General features: G+C 44.8%; 1 protein-coding gene across 5 annotated transcripts in view; it reads right to left on the reverse strand.

Annotated features, from left to right (window-relative positions):
• The window catches only part of EXD3 (exonuclease 3'-5' domain containing 3), a 3,187,846-nt gene that overhangs the window by 2,692,477 nt on the left and 475,013 nt on the right, over positions 1–20,356 (reverse strand). For all 5 annotated transcript variants that reach the window (XM_069609779.1, XM_069609780.1, XM_069609781.1 and 2 more), the window contains one exon: positions 8,664–8,760. In XM_069609779.1, the coding sequence (XP_069465880.1) occupies positions 8,664–8,739 (76 nt within the window). In that variant the 5' untranslated portion in view covers positions 8,740–8,760. The remainder of the gene's footprint in view (positions 1–8,663; positions 8,761–20,356) is intronic.

A 20,356-nucleotide genomic window follows, 5' to 3' on the forward strand; every position in this document is an offset into this window, starting at 1 on the left:
GTAGAGTTAATTTTCCCTTTTCTTTTAATTTACATTTTAAATGAATTATTTTTATGTATTTTTTTTTCTTTCACTGGATTTGTTAAAGGTTACTTGTTAACCGAATAACGATAAAGTTTAAAAAAAATAATAAAGTTTACTTCCAATGTGATTATTGAAAGTTTTCACAATCCTCGGCTGCAGCAAACCAAAAGACTTATCTTCCCTTTCTTTGATGGCTCAATGCCCGTTCAGAAAAAAGAATTGAATTTAGACTATTGTGTCTTATACATAAGGGTATTCAAAAAACGGCACCTGGGTATTTGGTTTAAAAAATAAAGCTTTATCAGCCATCACAAGCTTCGTGGTCAGAAAAATCTGTTGGTTGTCCCCCGTCCCATTGTCTCTCACGGGGTGGTCAATGTTTCTCCATCAGGGGCCCTTGTCTCTAGAATGCACTTGCAGCTGAGTTGTGGAACATTGCCTCAATTGCTCTTTTCTGGAAAAACTTGAAAACGTACTTGTTCCAATGATTTATTGCTCTCTGTGGTTAAATCTGAAGTGGGCAAAGGAATTTAACACCTGCACCTAGATACAGGTTTCGTGATTGGTTCCGGAAGGATATGCATGTTACAAATCCTAAATCAAATCGGTCTCTTCCTTCTTTTTACAAAATAAGTGTGTCAGGATGAGTTTTTATCACAGTTCAAATCATCACACTCTTGTGACCTTGCCACTTTCTTTTCACAACAACTGTCAACCACAATGTAGTACTGAAATGTCTTCTTCCTGGTTCACTAACTTGCCAGGACTAACCACTAATAAGTCCCTTTCCTGGTATACTCACCTGCCAGGATAACATCTCCTACTACTACTACTACAAGTACTCAGTGGTGAGGTCTACTTCAATAGTTCAGAAAGGTTTTAAACTTTCAACAACATTTGAGATTCATAACTTCTTTCATAAGGGCATAATACACAATGATGCCATTTGTTCATTTAACTTGTTTGCCACATGCAATGCAGGTTAATCCTCTCTCCCCCTTGATAATTATCACAAGGATGGCTTCTTTCCTGCCATCCACGAGTTTCTTCTACTTCACCAATTAACTGCTGATAATGTCTCCGATTTAGTCTTCTCCATATAAGAAAACGTGGTTCCCTTTTATTTGTTATTGCCTCGCTTTGGCTTAGACAATGCTGGTTCTCCTGATCAAGTATTGCCCCCTCTTTACTTTGGAAATGGTGGTTCTTCCCCCCTCTTAGAGTAAGAATTATTGCAAAAGTACTTTGATTCATTATTTCGGTATTCAAAATGTCTATTTCCAGACAGCTCTCTGTCACAAAGCGCCGGGGTCACCTTGCATAGGCTAACTCACCTGTCTTTCTTAACTTCCTTCGGATCCGCTGCTGGTTCAGCTTCTGTATCAGGATTTAAATGCCTGACCGCTTCGATCACACCTCCAGTGCTCGCGCCTTCTGTGCAGGGAGTCCACTTCATTCTTCGCATTCTCTGGTGCTCACCAGCCACCGCAGCACCACACAAAACTGGGAGAGCTCTACTCTCCCACGGAACAGTCAGCCTCCACAACGCTTCCCGCTGCATGAACTCTGCATTTAAAAGCCACAACTCCTACAACTCGCTCAGGGCCACAATGCGCTAGAAAAACAGCGGCAGCCCTGTCTTGGCTTCTGCTGCTCACATAGCTGATGAGTTCTCATGGTCTGCACCTGAGGGGGTCTTAAGTAATCAGAAGTCCCGCTCAGGTGTGGGTCATCAGAGTCATTAGACTGCCAATCAGTTCTGTGCCTCTGAGCTCGTCTTCCTCGTCCCAGTACTCAAGGCATTATGGGACTTGTAGTCCCCAATGTCCTGGTTCCTATTTTCTCCACATGCCTTAATTTTACAATAGGCCATTAAGATTGTGGGATCATTAGGGAAGTTAGTAAAAGGGTTTTTCCAGTTTCCCTGACCTGGGTCCCCCCACCATAACACCACCCCCAGGGTAGCGTCAGGAAGAGTCTGCCTTTCCCTAACCATATGAGCAGTTCTGATTCTTCACAACTGCTACAGGCAGATCATCGGCATTCTGTAGAATGGCTCAATGGGTCTGGGGGGCCACCTGCAAGCTTGTTGATCACAACGAGTCCACAACATCTCTCAAAGGTATTCTGGCTCATCATTGGTAGTAGCTTAATGCTACAGTAGACAAAATGGAAGGTGAGGACAGTGATGAGGACAACATTGGCATGGCATAAGAAAAGACTGAAATGCACGTTTATAACAGAAACTACATCAACCTTCCAAAAGGATTTGCCCAGTAAAAAATAGAATCACCAAAGACAAAGCACGTCCTAGAGATGGAAGAACAGAATTCTACAATCAAGGGGCAGCAAACGAAAAGGACAGTGTGAAGAAAGGAATATTGCCCTGCATGAGTACAGGGATGAGTAACTGATACAAATCGTACTCAGCCCTAGACTAATAATAAACTAGCAGTGATCCCAGCGTAAATGTGTAACAGGACCAGACCAGCCAGTATACCTTGTTTGCCATTTTAAGAAAGCATAAGGCGAGGGCAGGCTATGCTCTTCAAGAGGGATAAAAATGATCACAGAAGCAGCCTAAACAATAGCACTGTGGTACCAAAATAAAAGAATATCTGACCAAATGGGAATACAAATAGGATGCTTTAAACTAGAAATACAAAGACAATAATCAAAAACACTAATCGCAAACACTATAACCCACCCCTGTAAGGGACGACACAGAATCTGCTGACTTTGGAATGAAAGGGGGGTATTCCGGGTCTGAACACAGGGATGGACAGACAATTTCAGCAGCAATGTCAAGTTCACAATGTATTTAAAAAAGGTAGAGTGGGGTCTTACAAGTCACAAAGGCCTTTTCATTAAGCATTACTTTAATGCTTGTTCTTGGAGCTCATCAGCATTGAATCAGGCTTCTAGGTGATTTAAGTGGGTTGAGTTGGTGTGAAGATGTTTCGAGACAATGGTTGCCAATGAAAAGCAGGAGCTAAGACAATTGTGCTGGTGTATGCATTACCATTGTGATGTTATTTATGTGACACAATAACAAGCATGCCATACACAATAATGCATCAACAATGTATATGACAAGATAATGAACTGTCCACAACAAAATTAAGATCCATATAGTAGTGTTTTGCAAATTTCACTGAAAAAGCATCTTTTTTGCAATTGAACAAGTTTACAATTTGTGACCTACAACATCCTCCCAATGCCAATCACAAGAATACTGATAGTTCATCATCTGTATTTAAGCCAATAGGTGCAGTTCTATACTTGCATATTAGACGTGCCTCTAATTGTCTTAGTTTAAGTTGTAAATTACCACCTCTAGGTAATACCGTAGCTTTAGCCATACCTACAAAGCGTATATCCCTTTTTTCGTCCATTTGGTGATATTGAGCTCCTAATGGAATTAGTAGGATACCTTAACTCTAATGAATGGGGACTCCCATTTACTCATACATTCAACAAAGGCCGTATAGACTTCTTAGACTTGAAAATGTGTCAGACGCTGACAGGGTAAGTTACACATACATTTAGGAAGAGCACAGTGCTGAAAGCTTTGCTACATGCAACCAGTTGCCATAACAAGTCAGTCATATCCAATATCCCTTAGGGGGAGTACATAAGAGCCAGAAGAAATTGTACTTGTACTAATGATATGGAGAGTGTCGATCTGTTCACACAAAAAGCTAAGCAATTGGTAGGTACGTCTAACAAACGTAGGTTCATTACCAGGTATAATACAGAGAGCCAACAGCTGTTCAAGGTTCTCATAAGACATTGGCACCTTTTGCAATTGGATAAATATCTTGTAGAGTATATTTACAATAAACCTTGCATTACCTACTGTAAAGCACGTACACTTAGGAACATGCTTTGCCCTTCTTTTATGAGTAACCCAAATAATGAAGGTAACTGGTTACACAGTATGAGACAAAGGTTTTCATAAATGTGGTGGATGTTCCATGTGCCCGTACGCTTTAGAAACCAAGCATGTTAACTTTGGTACTATTGGCACAAATTACGTGGATATTTTCATGAATCGTAATTCAAAATTTGTAGTTTATTCCATCTTTTGCTTACGTGGAGTGCATTACATTGGCAGTACTATTAGGGCTCTTAAGATCAGGATTAGAGAGCATTTGAATTCTATTGCTAGTCAGGAAGCCAAATACCCAATGGCCACCCATTGGCAACAATATCACCAAATGCACGAAAAAGGGATATACGCTTTGTAGGTATGGTATGGCTAAAGTTACGCTATCACCCAGAGGTGGTAATTTACAACTTAAACTAAGACAATCAGAGGCACGTCTAATATGCAAGTATAGAACAGCACAGATCATGAACTATCAGTATTCTTGTGACTGGCATTGGGAAGATGATGTAGGTCACAAATTGTAAATTGTAAACTTGTTCAATTGCAAAAAAGGTCCTTCATGAAATTTGCAAAACACAACTATATGGATCTTCTTAATTTTGTTGCGGACAGTTCATTATCTTGTCATATAAATTGTTAGCATTATTTTATATGGCATGCTTGTTATTGTGTCACATCAATAACATCACAATGGCAATGCACACACCAGCAACCAGATGATAAACAGCAGTGGTAGTTTTGGGAACCCATTTTTTAGGTGTCTTTTTATCCAATAATGATTTCTAGCAATCACATACATGGGATTGCATAGGTTTAATGGATTGCAGGGTAATTTATGCTATAATCAGCGGGGCAGCCTGCGAGAAGATGTATTTACCAAGTGGCAATTGGTTGCCATGGTAATTTCATATCACAGTGTTAATGCATTAACACGTATTAATTACAAACTGGAGATTGTGCATGCTGGCGTGAAATGACCGGCGCAAAGGAGCATTCCTTAAGGGGCAGTCTAATGGGCAGAATGATAGAATATACACGAATGGATTTTCTGAGGTTTAATATGGTTTCTACAATGAGAATACTTTGTGGTCCTTGAAATGGTTAGCCAAAATGACGAAATGTGGCACGTGCCGGTTCCAGGTTGGGTTTTTATTAAGTTAGCTATGACAAAGTTTTGTTTAGGCCTTAACAAGATGGTTGGCAGGTTGGGCTACGTGCAGCGTCAAACCAAAAGTGGTGGAGTGTACACAAGTAAAAATAGAGCAGCCATCGGCAGGCACCACTGACGCGATTTCTTTCAGAGGCTGAAAAGTATCTACCAGGTATGGGCGGGTTTCATTATGGTAACAGGGCAGCCGGATAGAACAGATGGGTGGGTGCCCTATTCTAGGGACTAACGCTATGTCCCCCTCGTTTTCTTTTCCCGACCCGTGCCACATGGGGTTCCCAATTGAATGTAGATATTCCAGCAGACTGGTATTCCGCAATTGTGAGGACATATATACGTCTACAATATTAAGGTAAGAGGAATTCTGGCCAGTGTACGTACATGATATTTCTGGATTGGTCTCTATGCAGTATAATAATCGAGCTGTAGATTACGCGAATAACCAATATTCTGCATATGTATCCATTTAGATATGCAACCTGTGAATTGACAACAATTTGAATCATTTTAGGTAAGTGACATTACGTGGATGAAATGACATTTTCAAAATGAGCATTATTGGGTCTGGCTAACTAGCCAATGTATTGAGAACATTATATTGGGTGCTAAGTAGGTACCTTAGGCTAATTCAGATACTTTTTTGAATTTTTATTTGGACTCAGCATAAGTGAGCCTGACAGGAATTTCAAGGTACACATTCGTTTATAATAATATATTTGTGGTCATTTGGATATAATTCTGCACGTTAAACTTATTTATGTTGTGATTGAAGGGCCATCATGGGTTTAAATTGCATGTAATGATGTGACACAATATATAAAACATGTTTTAATTTACAAAGTTAGTTTGACTAATTTTCCCTTCATCCATTTTCGTTCTTTTTTGGGGATGCTACACTGTTGTTGGGTAATGTATCCTTTTTGTATCTATGGATGTGCTTAATTGGTGTTTTCACATACACATATATATAATGGTGGGATGTATTTTGGTGACAATGAATTAACCATTGGGTTGATAATGAACTGTTATATACTGCACTTATGTCTGTCATTCGTAAATTGTACCCTGCATTGTGCTAATTGCTATTGGGTTCGCATAAATGATTACTATTGTATGACGCAATACATTAATTGGTAAACAACAGCCTTAGAAGAAGAGCTGTGCTCGAAACACGTGTCGTCTGATACCAATTCTACGGATTTAATGCTCATAAAATACTTCTGGTGAACATGCGCAGTATGATTGCTTTATTTGTTTAATATTCTAATTGGTGAAGGCCCTGGGCAGGGGTCCCACGTCTAGACGCAATCGCCTGCAGCGGCTGTGTCACCACTTACTACAGTATTGATTTGTGATCAGGTTCCATGTGATTAAGCTTTGTACAAGCGCTGTGGTCCCCAGTCTTTTCTTGCCTTGCTGAATTCATAGAATTCTTTTTGGTAGTGATCCCAGAATAGTGCTATAGCCTTTCACTGTATGATTGGGGATATTAACCCGGATGTTACAGCCGCAATACACCCGCTACTGTGATTGTCCTACCAAAAGGGGAACTACTGAGAGAAGGGTCTGGTGACCCACTAAATCTAGGAACCCTGAACTTGCAATTTATGTCAGGATTGGGCACCCCATAGGCATCCAACTTGAATGCTCACCTAAATCTAAATTGTGCCCAGCGGTGACCCGCCCACAATATCGGTGGGTGTACAAGGCCTGGGGAAACCTGGAATCAATTGATGAACTTGTATTACTTTGGGATTCTTTGTAACGGTTTTAATTGTTTAATGAACTTTAACCCTGACAAATGAATTTCCTTCATTGGTATGCAAAAAAAGCATGCTGTATTCCTCTGTCTTTCTTTGTACTGTGATACCATATGATGCTCATTTATAAAGTTCAAAAGGGAAGTGATTTATCGCATGGGAGTCGACACTCACAAAACATATATTGCCAACGGAACAATTCAGTCATTTTTACAATACCATCAACCACTGGCTTTAACGTTCAATACAACAAACGCAGTATTAATGAAACAAGACTTTTACTCATGTAGTTCTTTCAAAAAGAAGCATTCAATGTTCTAGTCAGACGACAATACATAGGGAAAAAGCACCTCAACACTGCTCGATATTTCGTCAATTGCAAGAGTCTTTCTGGTTGGGTCGACTAGCTAACACCCACTCGCCCCCACCCCCCTCTTCATTCAGGTAGGTGGAGGCACCAATGAGTATGTCAGGCAGGTCCGTAAGGAGATCTTAAAAGACGACCAGTGCCTCATGCCAGTAAGCTGTAAGGAAGTGAAACGTTCAATGGGGAGGGGGTGCAGTTCTTAGACTCAACTGCAGGCATCATAACAGTACCTCACTTTCAATACAAAAAACAACCTGTAGTTTCACTGAACACTTGCTAGTTACTGCTAGGGAAAGGTGGCTTCAGAGATGAAAACTAGATGCTTTATTGGTTGTTGAATTGAGTTGCACTCCATTCTGTTTTGTGCTCCTACTCCTCAGCATTGAGCCCAATGTACTGACATTGGCTGTGTGGTGAAACAATGAGTTAGAGTGTTGTTCAGAAAATTAAAATCTACAAGGTGGATTCTACATGAACGCAGGCAAAGCGTGCGTCACAGTGGAGTTGAGACGATGTGTGTTTAATACGTCTGTAAGGTGGTTCTTCAAATAATAACTGGGGGTTAGAACCAGACAGTCGGGGATGAGTGGCTCATCTCCATCTCTATGAACAGAAAATTCAGAATGCACAGGGACAAAGGGTTGCTGTGCTGCATCCTTGAAGATGTTACACTTTAGGAAGTAAAGGAGAACTTTCTATGCTGCACGTATTTCTCCCGAGGAACAATATTAGTGATTCATGCACTTGGTTTGGTATACAAAATGTTCCTTTTCCTCAGGTGTTATTTACTTAACTTCAGATATTTCCCTCATGTTTAGGGTTACAAACACCTCAGCAAGTCACATTTTCGGTCAACAACTACACGCCACAACTTGAGTAAAAAATGCAATAGTGTGGCTGTGGGTGAAAATACCACACGCAGGCAAAGAGTTTCTCACACACACAATGCCTTGGAGTGCAGCGGATCCAAGTAGGAGCTATTTACATGGTCATAGTTCTGCTGAAAATCTGCTGTGTTCAGGGATCTCACGAACCGGAGTTTGAGCGTGCATGTCTTTCAAACAAAGCATATAAATGTATGGTAATATCGCCTTACAGAATATAAAAATGGATGTGAAAAAACATTAATACAAAATCAAACCGAAACATAACAAATGCTAAGCAGACTTTGGGACGTGAATATAGACAAGACAAAGATCCTAGAAACGCCACCCTAGGCAACAATGGAGAAAATATATTTTGCCCCATTTATTTTTTTTTATTGTGAAATGTTCCTAATATGATCGTGTTTTACTTGTACTCCTAAAAGATTCGGTTTGTTCTAGTGAAAATTTTGTGCTAGTGCTGGTTTTCAAATATCAAAATAATGGTGGGCGTCATCCGCCCATATTTTCACCCAAAGGGATCATTCAAAAACATTTAGGATGCAAACAAATGTAGGCACAGCCTCACCTGTTGCGTCCCCCAAGGGTTTCTTTTCAGCCATGAATCCTAAACAAGCAGGTCCTCCTGTGGCACTCTTGTGCATCTGAAGGCGCTGCACTCAATCCTAAAATAGAACAATAAAGTATGGTTAGTAGTATGTTACAAACTGGTCACATGTTGTCAAATGGAGCACTATTAGGAAAAGCAGAAAGGTGAAAAAGCCAATACTGCACTCTACGTTCATTCAGTTACTTGGAACAATTCAGTGATGAAAAAAATCATCCAGTTGATAAGTTATGAGTGGTGGCATGAGGTCGTTGCTATTTGTACCACACAGTGTGCAACCTAAAATGGTCAATAAAAACAGCGGTCAAACATCTGATCCCATGTCATGAGAGCCACACTCCTGTAACCCTGGTTTCTAGGTCAATAGCACTTTGCATCTTTAGATTTGTACTTCTGATGTTTCCATGTTAGTAGGAGTGTACCCGCACAAACACAGATAGTGCTGTTGGCTAAAACACAAGGACAGAATGACGGTGACCTTCATGATACAGAGCCTGTAAGGAGGAATGTGTATATTCCATATTGGTAAACCCGATTACCAAGAAAGCATGGCCCACGGAAGTGTGAAAAAACAGGCACTTATGGTGATTTCTTTGATATAAAACTGGAGACCACCTTTGGTAAGATTTGACTTTAATTCTTTTAAATATATTCGAGTTTGCTTTAAAAACTACCTGTTCCTTTCCCAGAATTATGGTGTGAAACTTTATGATTGGGGACATGAGATTAGTCATGTTACCTTAATGAGAGCTTGCAATTTAAATGTAAAACAGACGCCTATGTCTGGATAGACCTCCTGTAAATGACAGCAACAGCACTGAATTCAAAATTGCATGGCGGGAAAGTATAAATATTCCTTTCATTTAGCAGCAACTATTTTTAATTAAATTAATCAGAAAGTACTGAGGCAGGTGTCACTATGTTCTCCAAATTGTTCTTGTCGCACGAGATGCAAATCATAGAAGCAGAATTATTATGACTTTAGGGCTTCCACTAATTGCATATAAACAATTTCAGTCACTCTTTCTCATGCTGAACATCAATTATTAAAACACCAATAAAAAAAGGACTACATCAAAGTTTTATTGGCTTCTGCCAGCTCTCAGAATTTCCACTCGCCACTAGTGATAATGGACTTGGTGAGTGAGACATGGTGTGCTGTGTGCATTGCGGTAATTGGGAGGGCAAAGTACTTTTGATGCTTGGCCAGTAACTTGCAACTTTACATTTTTAACACTATCTCTGATCCTTTTGTGGCATTACTGGACTTCCTGCTCCTGAATCTTAAGAAAATAGCCACTGTACAGGCCACGATTGCCCTCCTAAAACACCTCCTGCAGGTAATAAGCACTAGTGGTCCACAGAGGCATCATTCCCTGACCCGCCCTTCCTGGCATCCTAAATGAAATTAACTGTACACAGAGTGTGAAGTGTATTGATGGCGAGTGATGTCCCCAGAGCATGCTCCCACTGGTGTCTTCACCCTCCACCGCCTGGCCCATATCCTGGTTGCTAATCTCGACCAATCATGGCACAGCAGCCTGCTCAGTTTACTGTTCCTCTGCTTATCTAAACCATATCCAATGGAAGCGCTCTCCTTTCTCTTCAATAAATACAACATGGCACTTCGTGCTGGATTCACCTCCTTTCTAAAAGCTATATTAAGCAATGTACGTACAACACAGCCCAGGAGTACTCAATGTTTCATATCCCTATATTTTTAAATCTTTCACATTCCCCAATTTGACGTAATTCATAAACCTCATAAGGATAAATAGGCTGAGTTGACCCCGACTGTATTCGAACCTGGGATTTCAGATCAATGAAGGATCCTTTAAATTATCAGCATTTAAAAAGTGTTATCAGCAGAGGCGTTGCTAGGGGGGAGCTAAGGGGGCTATAGCCCCTGGTCTTTTGGTTGTAGCCCCGGATAGAATCTCAGGAGCTACAGCCAAAAGGCTAGCTAGCCCCCAGTCCCGACAGTTCCGACATCAGCGTAGCCCCGGGTCTTTTCCAGACCTAGCAACACCCCTGGTTATCAGCAACTTGTCACAGTCCGGCCCTGTTACTTTCATTCACTGGTCAGAGATAACTACTCAGTTGGCAATAATTTGTAGCTCTCTGCACTGAACTGCAAGACCATGCCCCCCCACCCCCATGTACAGAATAAATGCAGTGGCAACCACGAGCAGATAGATTTTCAGTCGCATGAGAATTGTGGTGCTCTTTTCACTGGATACATTCTTTAACTTCTGGACAATAGGTCCGAGAGATCTACTGCTGTGATAGCCGACAAAGCCTTATCCTCCCAAGGTGGAAAAATCAGGACCATTAAACTGCCTGCTAACAGGGGTTATTTACAGTATATAATTAGGTACAAATGTGGTGGCAAACGTTATATAAAATTACAATTTTATATCTCACCTATCAGAGTATTCTACAACGTCTGACTCTACACAACAAAAAGAGGGAACCAATCACTGCCAGCACAAACTCCCAACACGCTTCCTCCACGGCCAATTAGAAAACTAATATCATCCGACATAGAAGACTCATTATGCTACTACCACCCCTCGCCTGCTACTACCCTCGCTGGGGGCATAAATGTCTATGCCCCCAGCTAATCAACCACCCTTTAAAACCGTGTCCTTACACAACACTAGTATGTCCCCTACTGGCTACCATCACAGGCTTAGCTATCACATGAACACTTACACCTTCCCCGTGTCTAACCAGACTCTTCCCTCTTTTTTCACCACCACACTAGCATTTAGTACTTTGAGGTCACAGCTCATGCTTAGCTGACTAGACTGCCTACCCGCTGTCACTTACTTGTCCTGAGTTTGTAGACCTTAGGTGTACCTGTATCTGTACACCTTAGGTGCCACAGTATCTGTACAGTATACCCCTTCTCAAACCTGGTCATCATTCCACTCTTCTAACTCCCCATAATGATAGGCTCACTGCCTCCTGTTTATTTGCTATATCACCATTTTGTAAGCTCCTTTCTTCCTTCTTGGTGCTGACTGCCGTAACAGAGTTTAGGGGTAGTTTCACTAGCAGTGGACGGTCATAAAGGAAGATCTTCTCAGGGGGTATGGAGCTGTGCAAACGTTCCAACACCAGAGTTGTGTGTGAAGATATGACAGAGTTCTGTGGATGCTTTAGGATTCCTAGGCAGGATCGGGAAGGGGAAAAGGAGGCATGCCAGGAGGAGTGGCCACATACCTGTATGTCTTTACTATCTCCTATGCACTCATGGGTGCTGAGGTGGTGCATGGATGTATCTGATTCCTAATCAATGTTGTTAGCTGGAGGAGTGTGATGCTGGCAAAGCCTTATGGAGGGACAGGGCCTTCTAGCTTCTAGTCCTTTTAACTGCCAATTCTATGCATGCATTTTCCTTATGTTTTCTGCCACTGAGGTCCAGCCTGGACATCTGGCAGTGCAGCTCTTCATTTTATCTTTTGGTGAATAATGGGATGGGATACCCTTATGGAACCCATGGGTGGGGGTTCACCCTTGTACCCCTCATGTGTGTTTTTTGGCACCTGTGTGTTGCCCGCAGAGCAGGGTATGGGCTGGTGGCAGCTACATACTGACTTGGCATTGGCCCCAAGCGTCCTCCATTTTGGGATACCCAGGCCCTGCCATACGAATCAATGGATTCCTACAAAAAGGCAAGATGGCCACTGTGGCCTCTTGGTGTCTATTGCCTTTTACCTTGTTTCCCAAAGACCTGGGAAGCCCAGTCTCTGTTCCCTTCCTCCTAAGTGGCTGTTGGGTGGAACACTGTTTATGTCTCTGTTCCCCCCCCCCCCCCCCCGACTGGCTGTCCAGTGGAAATATTTATGACTCTGGTGCTGCCTCCTGTCAGACTGACTAGAGCCTTCCCCCTGTCAGACTGACTGGAGCCTTCCCAGGTGCTGTGTGTTGTGGGTACACACTAGGGGTGGGACCTGTATGAATAATGTCTAAAGTTAACTCACATTCTGTGTTGTGGGGGTCTGGTTTCTGTGTGTGTGACACAATGGATGGGACCACTCTGACTGAAACTGACATGAATGCAGTGTAGTGTGCTGAAAGGCTGGGTACTTAACACAATCCACAATCTTTGTTATGGGTGTCTGGGTGGAGTGAATTGCCTGAATGCATGTGAGCCTGACGACTGGCTGCCTGCATGAGATTGGGATTGGCCGACTGAGCCTGGCTCAGCCACAGTGAATGGGATATCGATGTGTATATCTGGGGACCTCTCACTTACCAATTTGATCAGAAACTGAACCAAGAAGAAGCTGTTCCTTGAAGCCCAGCTGGAGGAAAAGTCTGCTGCTGCATTTTCTTTGTGTGATCCAAAAGCTACTGTGTTCTTCCAAGGACTGTTCCAAAGAGGACCTTGAAAGGAGACCTCTCCCTAAGCTACGAGAGACCATTGTGCAACCTACTACTCTTCATCTGCAGTACCCCGGAAGTCAGTCCAGAGTGCCTGCCATCCGGAGAAGGGGTCTTCATGAGACCTGAAGAGAAGTGAACAGACATCTCCATTGGTATACCCAGGGTCCAGAGGTCCGTTCCCTGACCACTGGAAACCGCTGCTGTCTACCGCCCAGAAGAGGGGGTACCCTGGCATAGTGCTGCTGGACACCCAGAGCTGCAAAAGTTCCAAACTGCCTAAGAACATTTGAAAAGACATCTGTGTCATCGCTGACCATATTTTCCCGCCTGAGAGATTCCAGAGTCACTGAGTGCAGACGAAGGGCCGCCGATGGGTTTCCTCCCACCAGAAGGTGTTGCGAGGGTCCAGACATGACGAGGGTCCGAGGTCCACTCCAGTGGTCGAGTCGAGGTTGCCAGAAGCCGTGCAGAGATACGGGCTGTGGCTGCAGCATGCAGAACCAAAAGTCGTACAACCGTATAAATCCAAAACTGACACCAAAAGTGACCTATGCACCCGTCACCGCCCAAAGTCAAAGGATCCCAGGGTTCTCACTCCCATCTGCCGAGCCTTTAAGGAGCCCACAGCAAGTTTCATCTTCACAGGACTTCTTAAGTCAGAGAAGTCGTTGACCAAAGGAGCGTACTGCAAAGAGTAAAACTGCTGCACTTCAGAAAGACTTTTGCTCAATTTTTTTCGGGGACTAAGCATCTCAGTGGCTCCTTCTTCCAAGGGGGTTCCATCCTCAGAGGAAATGGTCGAATGAAACCGAGAAATTGTGCCACTTCGCCTGCCAAGGCACCAAAGGTCCTATATGACAAGCAAGAGTCGTCCAGAGGTGCCAGGTTTGTCTTGGATCCTGTTCTCCTATGGCCTCTCAGGTACTTTGGGGGTGGTAGAACCTTTTAAAAGAAAGTACAAGGTTATTGAACATTATTGGACTGGGCTGTAAAAGACAAGTTACTCCCTAACGTTTCCATTATAGTTTACCCAGGTGAGGGGGGGCGGGGGGGATCTTCACACAGAATTGTATATCTAGTCTAAAGAAAGGATTCTGCCACTGTTCACAACTAATATGCCTTTCTTCCCTACTCTATGCTGATACACCTCACTTAAGAATTCACATGCCTATTTAAAACTGTCTGCAGATAGTGCATCCATTACTGAATTTAAGTAGTGTGTGGTTCCACATAGATTGTAAAATATTTGCCATTCTTTGGATATGTATTTCCAAGTACAGTGTTATTTAAATGTACATATATATATATATATGGGATACATTACTCACCGTAATCGTATTTCTGATGCTTGTATCTGCTTAGATTCACATGCTGTGCATAGGCCGACATCTAGTGGAAGCTGCAGAGTATTACAGTTTGTTTTTCGAAAATCGAAAAAGGGCGTCGACACAGGGCGTGCCAGTAATACTATCCCTAGTGTGACGTCCACTGTACCCATGATCCCTCACGCGTCTAGGATCCCCAGATTGTGTTTTTCCTGACATGAGGTAGCATGAGGAGTAGCGTGAGTACAGATAGTCCAAGCAGATAGACAGAAAGGTAAGACTACAAGCAACCATGCGCCTTCTCTCGGAGGGGAGGAAGGGTGGGTCGCATGTGAATCTAAGAAGATACAAGTATCAGAAATACGATTACGGTGAGTAATGTATCCCTTCTGAGGCTTGTGGAATCTGCTTAGATCACATGCTGTGCATAGATTAGCGAGCAGTACCAGAAGAAGGAGGTGGGATGTGAGAAGGGTCATGAGCAAACAGGTGTCTTAGAACCGCTTGTCCCACTTGTGTATCGGTCTTGGAATGAGTGTCAATGCAGTAATGCTGAGTAAAAGTGTGAATAGAGCTCCAAGTAGCTGCTTTGCAAATGGTGTCGAGGGGAACATTTGCAATGAAAGCCAGAGTGGCCCCAATGCCTCTAGTAGAGTGGGCCCTTGGTGTAAACGGCAGAGTCTTTTTAGAAAGAGAGTAACACAGCTGTATACAGTTGATAATCCACTTAGAGATAGCGCCCTTAGAGACGCGATCCCCCTCTCTGCCTGTAGCTACGGAGACAAACAGTTGATCTGTTTTCCTTAGCGGTCTGGTTTTATTTACATAGTATAAGACCGCCCTACGCACATCTAGGGTGTGTAGTTTCACCTCAGCCGAGCTTTGTGGGTTTTGGAAGAAAGCCAGAAGCTCGATGGACTGGTTTACATGGAACTTGGATATGAATTTTGGTGAGAACCTAGGGTGTGTGCGTAAAACCAGTTTGTCCTTGTGGATAGTAAAGAAAGGATCTTGCACTGACAGAGCCTGAATTTCACTGACCCTTCTTATGGAGGTAATGGCTACTAAGAAGGCCGTTTTATAAGTCAGGTGTTTGAGACTACTTTTATGCATGGGTTCGAAGGGGGGCCCCATGAGCTTAGCTAGCACCACGTTGAGGTCCCATCCTGGCGGTGGGTTCGAAATAGGAGGGTGAAGTCTCTTTACTCCTTCCATGAAGGCTTTAACCACTGGTACTTTCCACCACGAGACCCTGTTATGGGATGTGGTGTAAGCCGAGAGGGCTGCCAGGTGTACTTTCAGAGAGTTAAAAACCAACCCTGCATCCAGCAGGTGGAGCATGTATGTTACAACGTTGGAAGGAGTGCAATCAACCGGGTTGATTTGTTTATTCTGGCACCAGATAACGAATCTTTTCCACTTGTCAAAGTAACAGTGTCTTGTATTTGGTTTCCTGGACTCTTTTAGAATGTCCATACACCTCTGTGGTAATTTGAGATGTCCAAACTCTATGACTTCAGGAGCCATGCTGCTAGGTTCATAGAGTTGGGTTCCTGATGCAGTGTTTGACCTTGTTGCTGGGACAGAAGGTTGTACCAGGCTGGGAGTCTGATGGGCTCGCACACCGCCATCCTGCGTAGGTGTGGAAACCATGGTTGTCTCGCCCACATGGGAGCAACTAGGATGAGCGTCATTGATTCCTTGTTCATCTTGTACACCACCTTCCTGATGAGGAGTTGGTGGAAAAGCGTACGCAAACATCCCTGACCAGTTCATCCACAGGGCATTCCCCTGGGAGTCCGTTTGGGGGAACCTGGATGCAAATCCTGGGCATTGTTTGTTTTCGCTTGTGGCGAATAGGTCTATAGTGGGGAAACCCCACTGAGAGAAGAGATCTTCTACTACGTCTCTGTGAAGGACCCATTCGTGTTCTTCTGGGAGGGGGTCTCTGCTTAGAGCATCCGCTAGGGAATTGAGCTCCCCTGGAACATGTTGCGATGACAGGAAGATGTTCCGTCTGAGTGCCCATATCCATATTTTCTGGGCAAGCTTGGACAGATTTGGCGAACGAGTCCCTCCTTGCTTGTTCAGATAGAACATGGCTGTCGTGCTGTCCGTCCTGATCTGCACCGACAAGTTCAGTAGATGGGGCTCGAACGCCTGCAGCGCACGGAATACTGCCAGAAGCTCTAGCAGATTGATGTGGTTCTTGGCTACTGAGTGAGACCAGAGACCCTGAGCTGTGTGGTGGAGATGGTGAGCTCCCCACCCAGTCAGGCATGCATCTGTAGTAACCACTGCCTGTACTTCGGGATCGTAAAAGGGTTTCCCCTTTGCGATATTCTCTCTTGTCCACCAGTGTAGGCTCTGTACGAGTGTTGGCGAAACGACCACTAGATCGTCCCACTGACCACTTGCCTGAGACCACTGTTTCGCCAACCATTCCTGCATGGGACGCATGCGCAGACGCGCGTGGGGGACCAGGTAAATGCATGACGCCATCATGCCCAGTAACCGCATAGCTTTGCGTACTGTTATCTGTTGACCTGACTGATAATGCGGAATTTGCAGAAGTATATTCCGAATTCTTTCTTCCGAAGGGAAGGTCAATTCTCTCTGAGTATCTAGGATAGCTCCTAGAAACTGTTTTGAGGTGCTTGGCACCAGACTTGACTTCTTCTCGTTGATAGAGAAGCCTAATTCGTGGAGGAGGTCGATAGTCCTCTGAATGTTTGATCTGCAGATTCCTGGGGTTTCCCCCGTTATGAGCCAGTCGTCTAGATAAGGGTACACTGGGATTGCCTCCCTGCGTAGGTGTGCAGCTGCCACCGCCAGTACCTTGGTGAATACCCTTGGTGCTGAAGCTATCCCGAAGGGTAGTACCTTGAATTGGTAGTGGCGACTGTCCACCTTGAAGCGCAAGTATTTTCTGTGCGCCGGGAGCATAGAAATATGAAAATAGGCATCTTTCATATCCAAGGTTGCCATGTAATCCCCCTTTTTTAGGAGTGGGATTACCTCTTGTAGCGTGGTCATACGGAATTTTTGGGGCTTGACATACTTGTTGGCAGGCCGTAAGTCCAATACTGGGCGCATTGTTAAATCTTTCTTTGGCACAAGGAAGTAAGTTGAATAGATACCCTTGTTTACCTGGTGTCCTGGGACGAGTTCTATCGCGTCCTTTAGGAGCAGATTGTAGACTTCCTCGAGGAGGATCTTTTGATGTTCTAAAGAGTGGACTTTTTGTTTTGGAGGGTGGTTTCGTTGCAGTAGTTCTATACAGTACCCCTTGGATACTGTCGACAGCACCCATCTGTCGGATGTTATCCCTTCCCATGCCTGGGTGAAGCTGGATATTCGTCCCCCTACTGGGGTTGCATGGGAAGGGACCCTGAAATGAGCGTCACTGCTTTGGTGGAGGCGTGCCGCCTCCTTTACTGGGGCTGCCTCTGCCTCTACCACGTCCTCTTCTACTAGCCCTACCATACCCCTGGGTAGACTGTTGTGAGTTGGTGTTCCACTGTGTACCCTGGGTGTGGGAATAGCTATTTCCTCTATTGGAATTTTGGCCGCGGGGGTGACGAAAATTGCCGTTCCCTCTTTGGTTAGGTGGTTTTGTAGTTAACTGGCCAAGGGATTTGAGGGTGTCGAATTCCTCCTTAGCGTTTTTTAGTGCGTCCTCGACTGCCTTTCCAAACAGGAGATCACTTTCCACTGGTTTGTCTAAGAGTGCAGCTTGTGTTTCTGCTCTGAATCCCGACTGCCTCAACCAAGCATGTCTTTTGATGACAGTCCCCTCTGCTATAATTCTACCCGCATTGTCTGCGGCGTCTAAAGTTGCTTTTAAAATGCAGCCTGAGACGTTTCTTCCCTCTGCACAAATGCGAGATAGCTGGCTCTTAAGGGGTTCGGGAGCGGAATCTATTAGTGCTGCCACTTCTTCCCACTGATGGCAGTTGTAGCTGGCCAACAGTGTGGTGGAATTCGCGATTCTGGTTTGGTAGGCTGCCGTGGAAGCTACTTTTCTACCAAAACCATAGAGTTTCTTACTTTCTTTGTCGGGGGGAGCCTCCGAGGAAGATAATGGGGTTCCAGCTCTCTTGCGGGTGTTAGTTACGACTAGAGAGTCTGGCTTAAGTTGGCCTCTAATATATAGAGGGTCCGACTGGGCTGCTTTAAACAGCTTCTCTACTCTCGGGTTTACAGGTCTTGTCAAGTTTGGGTTGACAAGGGATGGTGCTATTCTGCGTTGAATAGATTTCAGGATGGGAATGGTCTGGGCTACTGTCTTCCTTTCCCCTATTAGTTCCTCCGCGAAGTCCCTCTCTTCTTGGACACCTTGTGTGTCTATGTGGAAGTGGTTAGCTGCCCGAGAGAGCAGTTAATTCAGGAGGGGCTGATTATCTATTGGGGAATCAGACACTGGGGCTTCCCTTTCGACTGGTGAGTCCATTCTGAAAATATCTGGGCTATATTCTGGCTCATCCTCGTCTTCGTCCTCCCCGTAATAATCTGACACTGCGAGATCTTCTGGTGTCTCAAAATCCTGGCCCTCTATAAGGGAAGAGTCTCCTTGGCCTGTAGGGAAAAGGCAAGAATAGGGTTGGATCTCGAAGGGTTCTGAAGCCTTTACTGGTGTCTCGACCCGGGGCCTTTTATTTGAAGGGATAGGGTCCCTTGAACCTGAGGGAGAAGATTCCTGAGGGTTTAAAGCTAGTAGTTGGTCAGGGTGTCTTTCGAAGAAATTTGCTAAGGAGGACATCCTTGACATTACTCTGTCAATGTCCTCGCATGACCAGAGTTTTGAGCTTGGGGTGACCCTGCTGGAACTCTCTATGGACTGTCCCTGAGAAGACTTGGACGGGGGAGTCAGTTCTATTGTAGTGGGGGATTGCAAGGGTTGTTTCCTTTGTTGCTTACCCCCTTCCCCGTGGGTAGAAGTGTGTTTACCCTTTCCCCTATCTTTCGACGCCTGGCGTCGAGGATCGGAGGTGGAATCCCTGTGTTTCGAACTAGGCTTCGAAACTGGGCCCTCCTCAAGTGATGTACCCTTTCCCTGGGGTGCAGGCTGGGGATGGAAGCCGTGTTCGTCTCCGGACGAGTGATCTTCCGTGATGTTAATGGGCGAGGCACTATGTGCAAGTGTGGAGGCTTGCCTGACGTCGTGCGGCGACCTCGACCGGGACCGCCCAGAGGACGTCCTTTCGGACCGCTCCTTTTGTGCCTCTTTCCGAGGTTTCGACGACGTCGAATCTCGGGTGGTTTTTTTGTGTTTAGCGTGTGTATGTGTAACGCTCTTGTCGCCGGGGGACTTCCCCATAGTCGCCGGGACGGACGACCTTCCGAGGCCGGGGACGTGCGTTAGGCTGTCTTTCGACGCCTTGGTGCCCTCGCCGTCCGAAAGTCCGGCGTCGCTGCCGTCGCTGAAGGTACCCTCCGCCTCCATAGCTGCTAGCTTGGCGTGGTGGGCCCAACGCTTGGTGGAGCGGTCCTTAAGAGTTTTTGTCTTAAACCTGCTACAGGCCCTGCAACCCGCCTCGGGGTGGTCTCTGGGCAGGCAAAGGTTGCACGTAGCGTGCTTATCTATCCAAGGGTATTTTTTATTACACTTGGGGCAAAACTGAAAGGGCGTACCCTCCATACGCGCCTGTGGGCAGCGGGCAAGTGTGTGTAGGTAAGAAGGTGTTTCTAACCGAGTGTGGAAGTGTACCACCCCCCACTCTCCCTACTGTAGGGCCGAGGCCAGCGGCCCAGGCCCGAGCCGAGGCGGAAGCCTCAAGGCCCAATCCGTCAGGTTTCGACGTTTATCTCCTCCCCGGTTCGGCGTCGAGATGCTGGTCGACGTAGGGGTGAGAAAATGGGGCAAATTAGAATTAGTTTTAAGTGTAAATATGGCAAAGCCAGGGAACTCCGATGAAGTGCTTCCGACCAGAA

Source organism: Ambystoma mexicanum, chromosome 8 (genome assembly GCF_040938575.1).
Source record: "Ambystoma mexicanum isolate Mex_15411 chromosome 8, UKY_AmexF1_1, whole genome shotgun sequence".
In the NCBI taxonomy this organism is placed as follows: domain Eukaryota; kingdom Metazoa; phylum Chordata; class Amphibia; order Caudata; family Ambystomatidae; genus Ambystoma; species Ambystoma mexicanum.